The sequence below is a fragment of the Epinephelus lanceolatus genome, chromosome 4 (assembly GCF_041903045.1).
Source record: "Epinephelus lanceolatus isolate andai-2023 chromosome 4, ASM4190304v1, whole genome shotgun sequence".
Taxonomy (NCBI): domain Eukaryota; kingdom Metazoa; phylum Chordata; class Actinopteri; order Perciformes; family Serranidae; genus Epinephelus; species Epinephelus lanceolatus.
The window spans coordinates 11,229,323-11,242,451 of NC_135737.1; the positions used below are offsets into that span (position 1 = coordinate 11,229,323).

Sequence of the window (13,129 nt, forward strand, 5' to 3'; positions counted from 1 at the left end):
TAAGATACAGTCTGTTATTTTGTTACACACTCTCATAGTCTCTTCAACCTCTTCATCCACTTTTTTCTGTTGTACTTTGCCTTTTGTTTTTCTCTTTTTTCTTTACCTCCTCCTCCTCCTCCTCCTTCTCTCTCTCTCTCTCTCTCTCTCTCTCTCTCTCTCTCTTGTTCTTTGTTTCTCTGTGTCTCTCGCTCTGTCCCAACCAGGCTTGTCATGTCCTTCGTTCGTGCAGAAGATAATCACCACCCCCTCTCCTCTTCCTCAGTTGCTTTCTCCTCATTTATCGTTTATTATATGTGTCCTTTTTAAGTCTCTTCTTTATGCCGCCTCTGCATTATTACACAGCACGAAACAAGGCGGCATCGTGTCGCCCAAGTGTGTGATTTTAGACAGCATGCCGGCATCATGGAATCAAAAGAGGAGTGATGGGTGTGACATGTAACACAACAGCATGGGCCTCTGCAGCACTTTATAAACAATAACAATGGCGTCACATGGCACTAACAATAATTTACTGTGTCTCTGTTATATAGTGGTTGATCTGGTGCTGTGCTCAGAGGGTAAGGAGCTCCCGGACCTCATGGTTCTCTCAGTTTGGGGACATTTTTGGCTGCTGTTCTCCCTCTCCGAATTAGCTGCTTACTGCTATCAGCTACTTTTTAAATCTCCCAGTAGTAGGTCACATGCATAACATGGCATCAAAATGTCACGCCCGTGCTGTCTATGATCCCATCCTGCTAGCTGTCCCATTTATACAGACATCACTTTGGCGCTGTTACTACCTCTCACGCCAGCTTTAAGGCATGACAACTCTGTTCATCCATTCAAGAATTGCACCTTTTATATAGAAAGATGATGGGTGAAATTTCCACCGTGAAGAGGCAGTGTAAAAGGGGCTACTGATTGCCACCTGACTTAAAATTTGCACACTGCTTCTCAGATGTGATTGATAATTAAAGAAAGTCCAGTGTGTTTTTGTGTGTGCGTTTTTACAGAAACTTCCAGTAGGCTACGTACATATCACTGTAAGTGTTTACTGTTCAGTGTTTAAATGGTTCTAAAGTATAATGCTGGTGTTATTCTATGTTGTTCTTATTGTCAACAAATCCTTAGGAAAGACCCAAACCAACAATGAGCAGTTTCCTAATAATGTCTGACCTTCTGTCTGTGGCTGTCAGCTCCAAGCCCACTGATTTTTACTAAAGATGTAAATCTTTCACAACTGGTCACAAATATAAAGTTTAAATTTTTAGAAATACTTCTACTCAGACAGGAGGAAATAGAACATTTGTTGGGGACTGTATTCGTCGGCAGATCAATCCACATTTTGTGCTCTAGTGAGTATTTGTGGCTGCAGGACGGTGTTTTTGGGACTGAGTCAAAATAAACAACAGTGTGTGTGTTCATGTTAATAAAGGAACATGTCACTTAGTGTAACAGTGTGGCTCACTGATGTCTTTTTTTTAAGTCTGGGTAAAGCAAATTAGATATGTGTAAAGAGTTTGTCACAGCACAGCATAATGTGTCACTTACCACCCAGCCAAATTTAAATGTTGAAAAATAATCACCAAGTATATAAGGTTAGGGTTTCAAAATCGTGAAAAAATAAGCAATAAGCAATGTACTCTCAAAGAACTGAGCTGAAGACCGAGTGTCAGCAAGTATCGAAGGTGAAGAGCAAGCTACTGCGCAGCGACAAAATCTTGTTCAGCACCTAGCATAAAACACACACCCACTGCAGTGGGCAGTAGGTTAAGTGCCGGCAGGCTCAATAGTCGATTCAGGCTAAAGAGTAAAAGGTATGTTCATGATAGGTATTTTGTGTGTGTTTATATGATTGTCGCATTGAACTCAGTTGTTTATTCTTGTATTTATTAGACTGAGAGAGCTCAGAAAGCTTTTTGAATGTAACAAACTCACTGGAAGGTGAGCAAAACGGCACCAAGTGCCGTTAGCAGTAACATCTTTTTTGTTTTTTTTTGTTTTTTTTTATGTCGTGGTGGAGGGGTTATGTTAAAGGTGGCTCCGGTGTGTCGAGTCATGATTTAAGGCCAACCCAAAAAATCCTGGACACAGAATCAGCAGGTAACAGTTTAACAGTGTAACTCCACAACGCAGGACTGTGTAGTTCAGAATCTTTTCACGTTTTTATTTTCTAACATGTATAATTTGTTCAGCAAGAAATCAGATTTTACTTTACCCAGATTTAATAGTTATTTGACAAAAATGGCAGTGTGTGGCACAGAGGAAGAGGTTATATCAGGCTTTGATGAACACACGCAATACTTTATAAGTAAAAGCAAAATAGCATTGAGATAAAAAAAAAAAAATTGAGTACAGGAGTACTTCAGTTTTATTCAGGCTGGATGATTAAAAATATCAGAAGAACAGAATTCTGAAGAACACTCAGGATGTGTTATGTGTAAACCAGGGACTCTCCCGAGGTTGAAACTTCAAAGACTCAAATTATAATGGGTGTGGTTGGGATGTGTGTGTGTGTGTGTGTGTGTGTGTGTGTGTGGACACTGCATTTAAACTTGAAAATAGATTCTGTGTGAGGTTGTGTGCTCATATTGGAATTTGCACTTACCCATATACTGTGCATATAATGTGTGTACACGTGCCATCTGGTCTGTAAAATATGTTAAAATATACATTTGAAGTCTGGGCCTTGGGGTTTTCTCGTTACCGTGACGACACGATGTTGGAGTCGACTGCTGACTGATCTCTCCTCATCATGTGCACCCCTCTTTTTCTCTGGCTCTCTGGTCCTTTTTGTCTTCATCACTAAAACCCATTGTGTCTCTCCGCTGTTCATTTCTTTACTTCACAATGCTGTTATGGATGTTTCAGTGTTCAGGAGAAATCAGATGCAGTTGACTCCGTGTCCTTCGTCCGTTTGTGTCCTTTTGTTGTGTTTTTGGCCAGCAGGCCACGGAAACATCTCTGTCTCTTTGTCTCTTCCTGTTTATGTCTCTTATTTATCTCCTGCCTCACTCTACACACAGACACACACACACACACGCACACACACACACACTGAGCGTCCCACAGTGTTTCAGTGTGTTGTAACAGCAGGAGCTCCTGGAGCAGGCAGGGGCTCTGGGGCCTCGCCATGCCCAGAGACACTGAGCTCTCCTGGGCTACAGCATGGGCGGAGCCCCCCCTGCTGGGTCTGCAAGCTCAGCTAAATGTTTAACAAGGATGGAGGCAGAGAGGGAACTGTGTGTGTGTGTGTGTGTGTGTGTGTTGCATCTTGAGTACACTAGATTGAATAATTGATCTACTGCTAAATGTAACGTTAATTTTAAAAATAGAGCTAACAGATTTGGAGAAATATACTTTAAATGCATTTTTTTTTTGATAGAACAGGAAAGCACACACATAAATTTGGTACTAGATACATTTTCATTTGTCATTTCATATGTTTCATGTTTGTCCCTTGAGACAAAATCCAGATATGTTACAACACACTCCAGTTTCAGGCTGCAATTAATCAGTTGTTTTATTATCAATCATCTTCTAATTTTCCTTTGAAGAAAAATGGTTTGCAGTTTCATAGAGCCCTGAGAAATCTCTTAAGATTTGTTTTTTGTTTTTTCCTGACTAACCCTCCAACTCCACTACCCAGACATTCCATATGTTTAATGTTGGACAATGAAATAACAGCATATTCTCACATTTTAGAGGCTGGAACCATCAAACGTTTGGCATTTGTGCTTAAAAATGTATCTATTATCAAAAAAGCTGCCAATTAATTTTCTGGTAGAAAATAGTAGTAGATTAATCAACCCCCTTTTCAGTTTATAAAAGAAGGAAAGAAAGACTGATGTTTCCGTATAAATTAAAAGGAAATTTCTATATTTTTCAACAATTTTTTCATGTTTTTTTGTGTAAGCGAATAACAGTAACAGCTATTTTGAGTATTGCAGCTGTCAGCATCAACACAGGCTGCAATGTAAACACTTGGGGCATGTTTGTACCATCAATGTACGTCCACTAAAAGTGTCTGTTGTTGCACTGATAGGCTCAGATTATTATTTTTATAGTGTCTGATAACATTATGGAAAGGATCCTACAGACATGAACCTTCTTGTTAAAGAGCAAAGTAATTTTTATTTCACCAGAAACAGTCCTGAAATTGCTATCGTCATCTAAATAAACAGTAATTTTGTCATTGTGAAACACGAGTTTGAAGTTGACAAAAACACAGGCTGTATATGAATGTTTTTTAAACTTGCATAAATACATTTATGTTATTCTTTGCTATAGTTCCAGCCTAATTCAGTGCTGTTAGTACCTTTATGTATTATAAGGACTTAACTGATCAGACTGTTGACCAGTTGCAGGTGAACTGTGTAAAAATGGGTAAAAATTGGAAACCCAGCTCCCACTACAATGATCCAAACCAAGGCAACAGACCTGTCAGATTTTCGTTAAAGTAAATTTTTCCCTTGACAGCGAGAATAAAGAGATACAGTGCCGGAGGAGATAGTAAAGAATGTGCTGGGATTAAAATTCAATGACATGCATTAATGTGTGTGTGTATGTGTGCGTGTCAGAGAGGGTTAATGTATGCACGGATGGTTCTGTGTGTGTGTGTGTGTGTGTGTGCCTGTGTGTGCGTATTAAGTCTTCTTCCAGTAAATGCGGCTGCAGAGGCTGACATGGCGTTTCCAGGAAGTGCTGACATTTAATGGTAGCTGTCTGTTGGTGTGTGTGTGTGTGTTGAATAATGTAAGTCTACATGAACCTACACTCTCTGTCTCTGATTTTGTGGAGAGAGATGGAGATAACAGGCAAGTGAGGTAGATTGAGAGAGAGAGAGAGAGAGAGAGAACATGACAAGAGATGAGAGTGCAGGTAATTGAGTTTTAATTAATCTATGTATTGATGTGAATCATGACGGGAGGTCGATTTTCTCAGATCAGTTATGAGACAAAGTTGTGTGTGTGTGTGTGTGTGTGTGTGTGTGTGTGTGTGCTTCTTTGTAGTGACTGTCGATTGACTTAAGGCCTCTTGTGCCTTCAGAAACATTCATGTGACGAATGGCCAACAGTGGAAGAAGTATTCACATCCTTTCTTTAAAGCTGTAGTTTGTAATTTTTACAAAGAAATAACTTTTTTCATAGTTGTTGAAACTGTCTCTATATTCACACAGCACTAAAAGAGACAAGAGACAATCTGTGAAAAACAATCACACTCCACTACCTACTCTATTGCCTTGTATTGCTTCTAATGGATTTACTGCACATAAACGAAAGCAACCAATCAGAGCAGAGTAGTCTGTTACACAGCTGTCAATCATACCAGTCACTGCTTGTAACTGCAGTCAAACTGTGAAACAAGGCAGCGCTGATCAAATATGAATCAAGATTCTGTTACTGCATTGTCTATTTTCATCTCAAATGTGTTAGAAACATATTTTAGGTGCTGTTTAGCTGTATAAAGAGAAAGTTAGTCTGGCTGGTGGACAGTGCTTGGTACTTTGGTTCACTGTATCCAACATGGTGGCCAGGCCACAAACTTGAGAATATAGTGACAGTTTCAGCAATTATGACAGAAAGTTAGAGGTAGGAGAAAAAATCGATTCTTAGATGCATCACGATGCAGGCATGGACGATTTGGCATTGATTCACAAATGTCAATAATAAATTCTCTAAATGTTTATAACGTAATGTTGACCAAATGAGAATGGTGGAACTCAACTGCGAGGTCAGTGCAGCACCCGCACAGCCTTCATTGTGGCACACACTGCCTTAACTTGTGCTAATTCATCTCCACAAAAGGTAGCAGTCACAAGCTTGTTTTAATTTTTTTTTAAACTGGCTAACCAGGACATGCTGCAGCATTAACCAACTTAAAACACCTCTGTGGTGAAGAACATATCTCTATCCTCAGTCTGTTTCACCTTAAATATCCTGCACCCGGCCCACTCAGTGTCTTGGCTTTCACCAGAGCTAATGGCGAGAGTGGCTGCTCACAGCTCTGCTGCTGGCATAACGTAAATAACAACTCAGTGGAGCTGCGGAACACTCTACCTCCCCCTCATTTTAACTTTTTGAAATAAAAAGGCTGCAGACCACATATTAATCAGAAAGTAAATTGCATTCTGTTTTCGGGTAAATTTCACAGTATGCAAACACTGGACCCTACGACAGCATGTATATATACCATATATATACTGTATATATCCCCCCTTAAAGTACTCAAAGTAAAAGTATAGAAAGACAAGTGAAATGTTCCCTGTCAGTGACTCACTATTATATCTGATGTTTTTGGATTAATATTACTGCTGTGTTAATGTGTGAGTTGCATTTTACTGCTGTAGATGATACAGGATGTGCTTATTGTAAATCTTTTATGAACTGTTGGTTAGTTTAATCAATAGCCATGCATCATAATCATAATCATATATTTGTAGCGTGGCTGTCCTGTGAGCACCACGTGTCTCTAAAAAGTCAACTTTTCATATATTTTTACAGTTTTCAACCAGCATCTTCAGTAATTGGATCATGTTGCTCGTGTGATTTAGTAGCTACAGCTGTTATTTCAGTGTGTCAAGTATCCAGTTAACATTGAAGTCAATGTAAGTAATCAGATCAGACTCTGTTCCCATTATTAAAGGACTTGTACTGGGATCAGGTCCGTATAAAAATGATCCAGACATCCACATCTGATAAGCCCACTGTGCACTGCTCGCTCAGGAGCAAACAGTCAGTTAGAGAATACCTGGTGAACATAGTGGAGCTTTTAGCGGCCAAAGAGACAAATATTTCCCTCGGGAGCTGGGAGAGACCAAAAACAGTTGAAAGAGTGTCAACATTGGACTAACAGTTGTCAGGTCAACATAAAGATCACGGTGGGATGGTATTGTTGCTCTGTGTTTGGTGGATATGAAAACATTTTTGCCATAATCATATTATATGATACGATGATAATGTCAAATGTTGTTACGTTACAGCTTGTTATGCTGCCAATAATCAGTAAATGCATCAGTTCAGATTCAGTCATTCTCTTAAATAAGAAATAGATTCAGAGCTGCGGAGAGTCTCAGTTTCTCTGGCTGAACATTCAGAATAATGTGGGTCAGAGAAACTGATCAGACATGATTCACTATGATGTAGAGCAGAGGAGAGGAATCATGTGTGTTAACAGCAGGAAGAGGAGTGTGATGAAAAGAAGGAGGAGCAGCATTCCTCCACTGCTGTATGGAAACACATGCCATCCAACATGCTAACACACACATTCAGTGCCATCATCTGATGATGTGCCAACAGTGATGATAAATTCACCGACTCTTCCTGTTACCAGTCAGCTGACTTATACACAGATTTGATTGATCTGCAGTAATCTTGTATTTGTTGGTGCATCTCCTGCCCACCACAGCATGTACACTACTCTTACTAACAGTCACACAGTCTGATGCGTCATTGTTGATCTGACCACATGTGCGATACTACAGCTGTCTGTGATGAAGGGTCAAAGGTCAGGGAGACAGGTGGACGGTTTAGTGCCTCACTCAATGACACATTCTCAGGGAGAAGATGACTCAGGTCTCTGTGTGGTTGGGAAAACCCTCTGACTGTGGTGAAACTCACTTTAATCATCCTGTGATGATCATTTTTAGAAGATCAGTGTGTGTGTATGTATGTGTGTGTCATGTAGCAGACAGTGTGTGGGTTTGTTTGATAACAGGGCTCTGCTGAAACTGACAGCAGTGTCTGAAATATGAGACATCTGCTGTGTGTGTGTGTGTGTGTGTGTGTGTGTGTGTGTGTGTGTGTGTGTTAAAGATTGACAAAGATTTGTAGTGTTGCCGTCAGGCAGGTTTAAGGAGGCTATTTTAAGGTGGTTTGATTCAGTTTCAGTGCAGTGACGTGAGGTGAAGTCAGTAACAGGGTAGGCACTGTGTTACAAAAGTTAGATAAAACCTAGTAAAGTGTAGTAAACACACACCAGTCAATAGCAAGCAAGTTCTCATCAGAGATGACACAGGAATCACATACAAAACAACTGGTTCTGAAATGTAACTACTGAGCACCAGTAGTCGATATTCAGCATCAGAATGAGACCACCTTTGTCCTTTATTACGGAACAGAGACCAACTATGTTTCTGTCTTGCATTCAGTCAGCAGCAATAAAATACAATGGTCAATTTCATATGAAGCCAAACATATATGTACACTGACTCACCAATCTGTAAATCTACGCTGCTTTAAGATAACATTCATCTGTTGATCTTTCCTGGTGAAAAAAACTCATCCTTACGGACGAGTTAGCAGCACAGTTGCTGATTGCTAGCACAGCCACATAGACAATCTTTTCTTTTGTATCAGTCTGTTTCAAACATTCTTCTGTCTTCTTTGGTGGTATAGGTTTAATGCAGGCTGAGATCGTCCTCCCTCCCGCTATTATTTCCTTTTTGCTTTGAAAATCCGATTTAGCAAAATCGCAGTTCTGAGATGTCCACTGCAGCCGCCGTTATGAACTTAATGTTGACATACGTTGGCTACAGTGAGTTCTGGTGTCGTGGCTTTCAAATCCAACTGCGCACATTTCCAGTGTAGAAGTCAATTATACCTATCATATATAACAATTAACAGTTTTGGCACATTTGTGTAAAAAGTTAAAGTAAAAGAGCTCTGGTTTTTTATGTTAATGTTGTAAAATACGGGATCAAAGGGCGCAGGCGAAACATGTTCTGTTGGCTTGCATTCCCATTGAATGGGCATTGAAAGCACTGCCTTTCTCCTGATTATTTTTGTACTCAATTAATCAATACATTTCTCATTGCAATGTTTAAACTATTGAATATCCTTGTAATTAACTAAATGAAAAATAGAAATCGCAAGAATAAACAGTAAGTGTATTGTATAAAATATTATTGGTTTAGAAAATGTGATTTATAAGGTAGCCACAGGGAGCACTGCCTCCCTGATCGCGTGTCACTGTTTCTGTATGTACGTGTGTGTGTGTGTGTGTGTGTGTGTGTGTGTGGTCTGTGTGTGTGTCTGTGTTTAAGGTTGACAAAGATTTGTTCTGTTACTGCCAGGCTGTCTTAAAAGAAGCTATTTTTGTGTGTGTGGAGACAAATACTTGTGTTTGTGCATGTGTTTGTGTGTGACGTGTATGTGCTTTATATCCACAGACAACAAAGGGGTCATCACTTCCCTTTAAACCGTGATTGTTTGTATGTGTGATGGCTGTAAACACGGCACCTCTTTACGTTAGTGTGGCATTGTGTGTGTGTGTGTGTGTGTGTGTGTGTGTGTTTGACTGTCAGCTGTATTTCCCACTTCCTCATGTGACTCACCTTGTGACATCATGTCGTGACATCAGTGTCTATGGGAGGCCGAGGTGGTCAAAAGGCAGACAGAGTGCCTCCCTCTCAGTTTCTCTGGTTTGCAGTGGGTCCAACTTTTTCTCTTTTTTTTCTTTTTTGTTGTTTTTCTGTGGATCAACCTGAAGCTGTAAACATGTTTGTGTGCCTCTGCTAAGGTAAGAGATGGAGAACTTATCAGCTTTAGGTATTTAGATTTAAATTGGGGTGTTCTTAAAACTGATTTTGTAGAGTGAATCTTTAAGGTGAACTTTCACTCTCTTCATCTCAAACATTTTTGCTTCTGATAAAACTCCCTTAGAATATTTTTTTCTTTTTGTTTCTCTACTCATTTTTGGTCTGCTTAAACCATTTTTGTTATATTTTTGTTATTTTTGCATTGTACAATACAGTTCATTTCTCTACTTAAACTGAAACTTAAAACTTCAGTGAGAAGCCATTTTTTCTCTCCCTGGTGACTGAAATAAATCTAAAGTGTTGAAACTGATGTACTGTTATATCTTAATGTTGATGCTCTTCTTTGCTCATCATGATTAGGACGCATTCAAAAACTCTTTTGTTTGAATTGCAGTTTGCACTTTTCCACCCTCCTGTGGGATCAAAGTGTTGTGTGTGTGATGCTATCACACCCCTGCAAACAGAGCAGCTGCTGATCCGAGCTTGGCTCGGTGGGAGGTTGCACCATCGATGCTGTAAACTGTTCACACTTTTCTGAAGTTGTGTGCGAAAAACTCCAATCTGTGAAAAGAGACACAGTGAGAACTGAGTTTGGTCATTTGAATTTTGCTGATTGGTGATTGAACTCACAGAGACAAGCTTTTTATGTTTTTTTTTATTGATCTTACAGGTCTTTTGCTTTGCACTGGTTTTCCAATAAAGATCATGTCGAGTTGGACTCAAACAGTTGTATGATGTCTTCTACAGCTCTAGAGGAGCTTCATCAATTCTGGGAAAATAACCCTGATGTTGTCAGAGGTTATCTCAGCTGATGAAAGATGCTATTATGTTGCGTTATGTTTTATGGAGCTTGACCCACAATTGGCCCCAAATGTCAGGATATCTCAGGCTATTTTCAAACCTTTAGTTTGTTTGCCGAGTCTGATTCAACCAGATTAACAACGAAGGTTTGAAACCCACATCAGTCACAGCTGTTCACTGTTTATGTCTTTCATCTTTGTGGAAGTGCCATAGATCAAATTACTGGAGTGCTTCATTCAAAAGGAGTTTGTTTTGGTGTGAACAATCAGGGGGATTTGATCTGGGATGTTCATGGCAAAGCAACATATTTTACAAATACTGTGATTTTACATGAAGAGACGCTCATGAATACCAGAATAGAGATGGCACTGCTGGCTGATGAATCTTGGGAAATAATAAATTAATAAATCTAATAAATTCAGACGAGTGATGAAGTGGAGCTGGTTACCTGTTATTATTGAAGACACCTTAATTTGGCAATTTTTTACATCTCAGAGATACTTAAGAAACGCAATGTTTATTTGCTTTCAGTGTTGGCTTTTAACTCTTGAATTATTTTTATTTTTGTCGTAGTTAATTATTAAGTTGACTTTGTTGTTGAATATGAAGTAATGTTTCAGGGATTGTCCTAATATAACAAAGTATGAATTTAGGTAGAGGCCAAGAACAAACATTACAACACCAAGCAGTATTTTAAAATGAGACTAGCTGCTGAAAACACCTGCAGAGAACTGACACTGTCAGATAAAATATTCTTGATTAATAAGATTCTTAATGGGGATCAATAGGTCACTGATGAATCATCAACACCCTTGGAGTCTTTGTGTGTGTGTGTGTGTGTGTGTGTGTGTGTGTGTGTGTGTGCGTGTGTGTGTGTTTGTGTGTGTGTAGCTCTGACCCAGATAAACTCTCCTCATTCCTTGTGGGTCTTTGGGCAGGTTAGCTTGTAGGGTGAGATTGAGTGTATTTTTATGTGAGGGTGTTGTGGCGAAACCTGTCATTAAAATGTCCCTCTTTGCCTCTTGGCTGCATTTGCAGGTTGTACTTACTCAACAAAGTGTGTGTGTGTGTGTGTGTGTGTGTGTGTGTTGACTTATGACTAAGTGCTGTGAGAAGGAAAATAGCAACTCTCTGCCTGGTCAAGAGATGACACACACACACACACACACACACACACACACACACATCATGGTTTAGTGAGTGTAATGTTTGTAGATCAAACAGACCACTCAGTGAGCGAATGGAAACTATATTTATTTTATTTTATTTATTTATTTATTTATTTCATGTCTGTCTGTCTGTCTGTCTTTATTTATTCATTTATTCAGCTTGGACAAGAAGTTTTAGACAGAAAAAATGGATTTTGCCTTTTATTTTGATTTCTTAATATTTTTACAGCAGACTAAATCAACATCACTAAAGGTATTCCACACAGGATTGTGAGTTACTGTTTGTGAACATGCTTGCAGGCAAAAGTCAAAGTAAACACCAACCACAGATTTATTCTCGTTTGGTGTTTCACCTCGTTATATTCAGCTTTCTTCTATTTTCTGTTTTTGTAAATTGAGCGTTGTGGGTTTTTTTACCGTTATTGACACAAAATCATTTCAAAATAAAGTCATTTGAAATGTCTACCTTGGGTTCTTGTGTCCCTGTGATTGGTTGATGATGTTCCCGCCGCTCACAGTGCCTCCTTTGTAAATGGTGTGTTTTTTCCTGTGCAGGAGCGGTTGGCTGCAGCCTAGCTGAAGATGTCTGATAATGGGGAGGTCGAGGACAAGCCTCCAGCTCCGCCCATGAGGAACACCAGCACCATGATTGGCTCCTGCAACAAGGACCCCGCCCCCCTCAACCACGGCTCCAAGCCCCTCCCGCCAAACCCAGAGGACAAGAAGAAGAAAGACCGCTCGATCCGATTCATCCTAACAGGAGGAGGCGATAAGAGTGAGTACCGAGGTCTCATGAATGTAACTTTATTCATGTATTAATTTTTTTCTATTGCCAAGGTGAACAGGTTGCAATGTAACTTAAAAACTGAGACTTTCCATCTGTGGACTGATTTTCTATATTGAGGACTTGGGGCGAATTTTACAAGAAATTTATAGGGCTTGTGTCACTGTCATTTATGTGCCTCTCGCCTCTCTTGTGTGACACTAGGTAATGTCGGCCTAGAAATGGGGCTGCTGACATCAACAAATAACCAGACACCAGCACCAATCACAACAGAATCCACACACACCGTGTTTCCATCACCAGCTCACCGTGACCACCACTGCCTCCATCAGTTAGTTTGTTTGTGTTATTGTGTGGCTTAGGTGTTTAAATGGGTTAGTTCAGATTCACCAAAGTCATACAATAACAAACAAACTACCCGATGAAGGCAACGGTAGACCAGTAACTCCCGTGTTCTGCGAGGCTAAATTACTGTTTTAGTCAAAAGAAGTCTGGCTTTGAAGAGATCATAGGTAATAACTTCAGTTCCGTGTTGGAACGGGCTGTACGTCAATGTAAGCGGTGAAAATATTCTAATTGCAGTATACACTTAGGTCCCGTTTATACGACAATGATTTCAACTGAAAATGGCAAACTTTAGTTGTGTTTTGGCCGATCATTTACATGGAAGCGGCGTTTTGGGTGCCTGAAAACGCAGCGTTTTGAAAGCAGGTTCCAGAGTGCAATTTTTTGGAAACGATACCGTCTCCATTGTCATGTAAACTTGCAATATGCAGTTCCTCTGAAAACGGAGACTTTTAGCACATGCGCATTACGCTTCCAGTCACTAGGCATGCGCGAGAAAGTCGACCATCA

The 13,129-nt window shown here is 39.9% G+C and overlaps 1 protein-coding gene across 2 annotated transcripts in view; it reads left to right on the forward strand.

Annotated features, from left to right (window-relative positions):
• pak1 (p21 protein (Cdc42/Rac)-activated kinase 1) overlaps positions 1 to 13,129 on the forward strand; it is an 84,480-nt gene that overhangs the window by 35,438 nt on the left and 35,913 nt on the right. For both annotated transcript variants that reach the window (XM_033631372.2, XM_078166899.1), the window contains one exon: positions 12,046 to 12,265. In XM_033631372.2, the coding sequence (XP_033487263.1) occupies positions 12,073 to 12,265 (193 nt within the window). In that variant the 5' untranslated portion in view covers positions 12,046 to 12,072. The remainder of the gene's footprint in view (positions 1 to 12,045; positions 12,266 to 13,129) is intronic.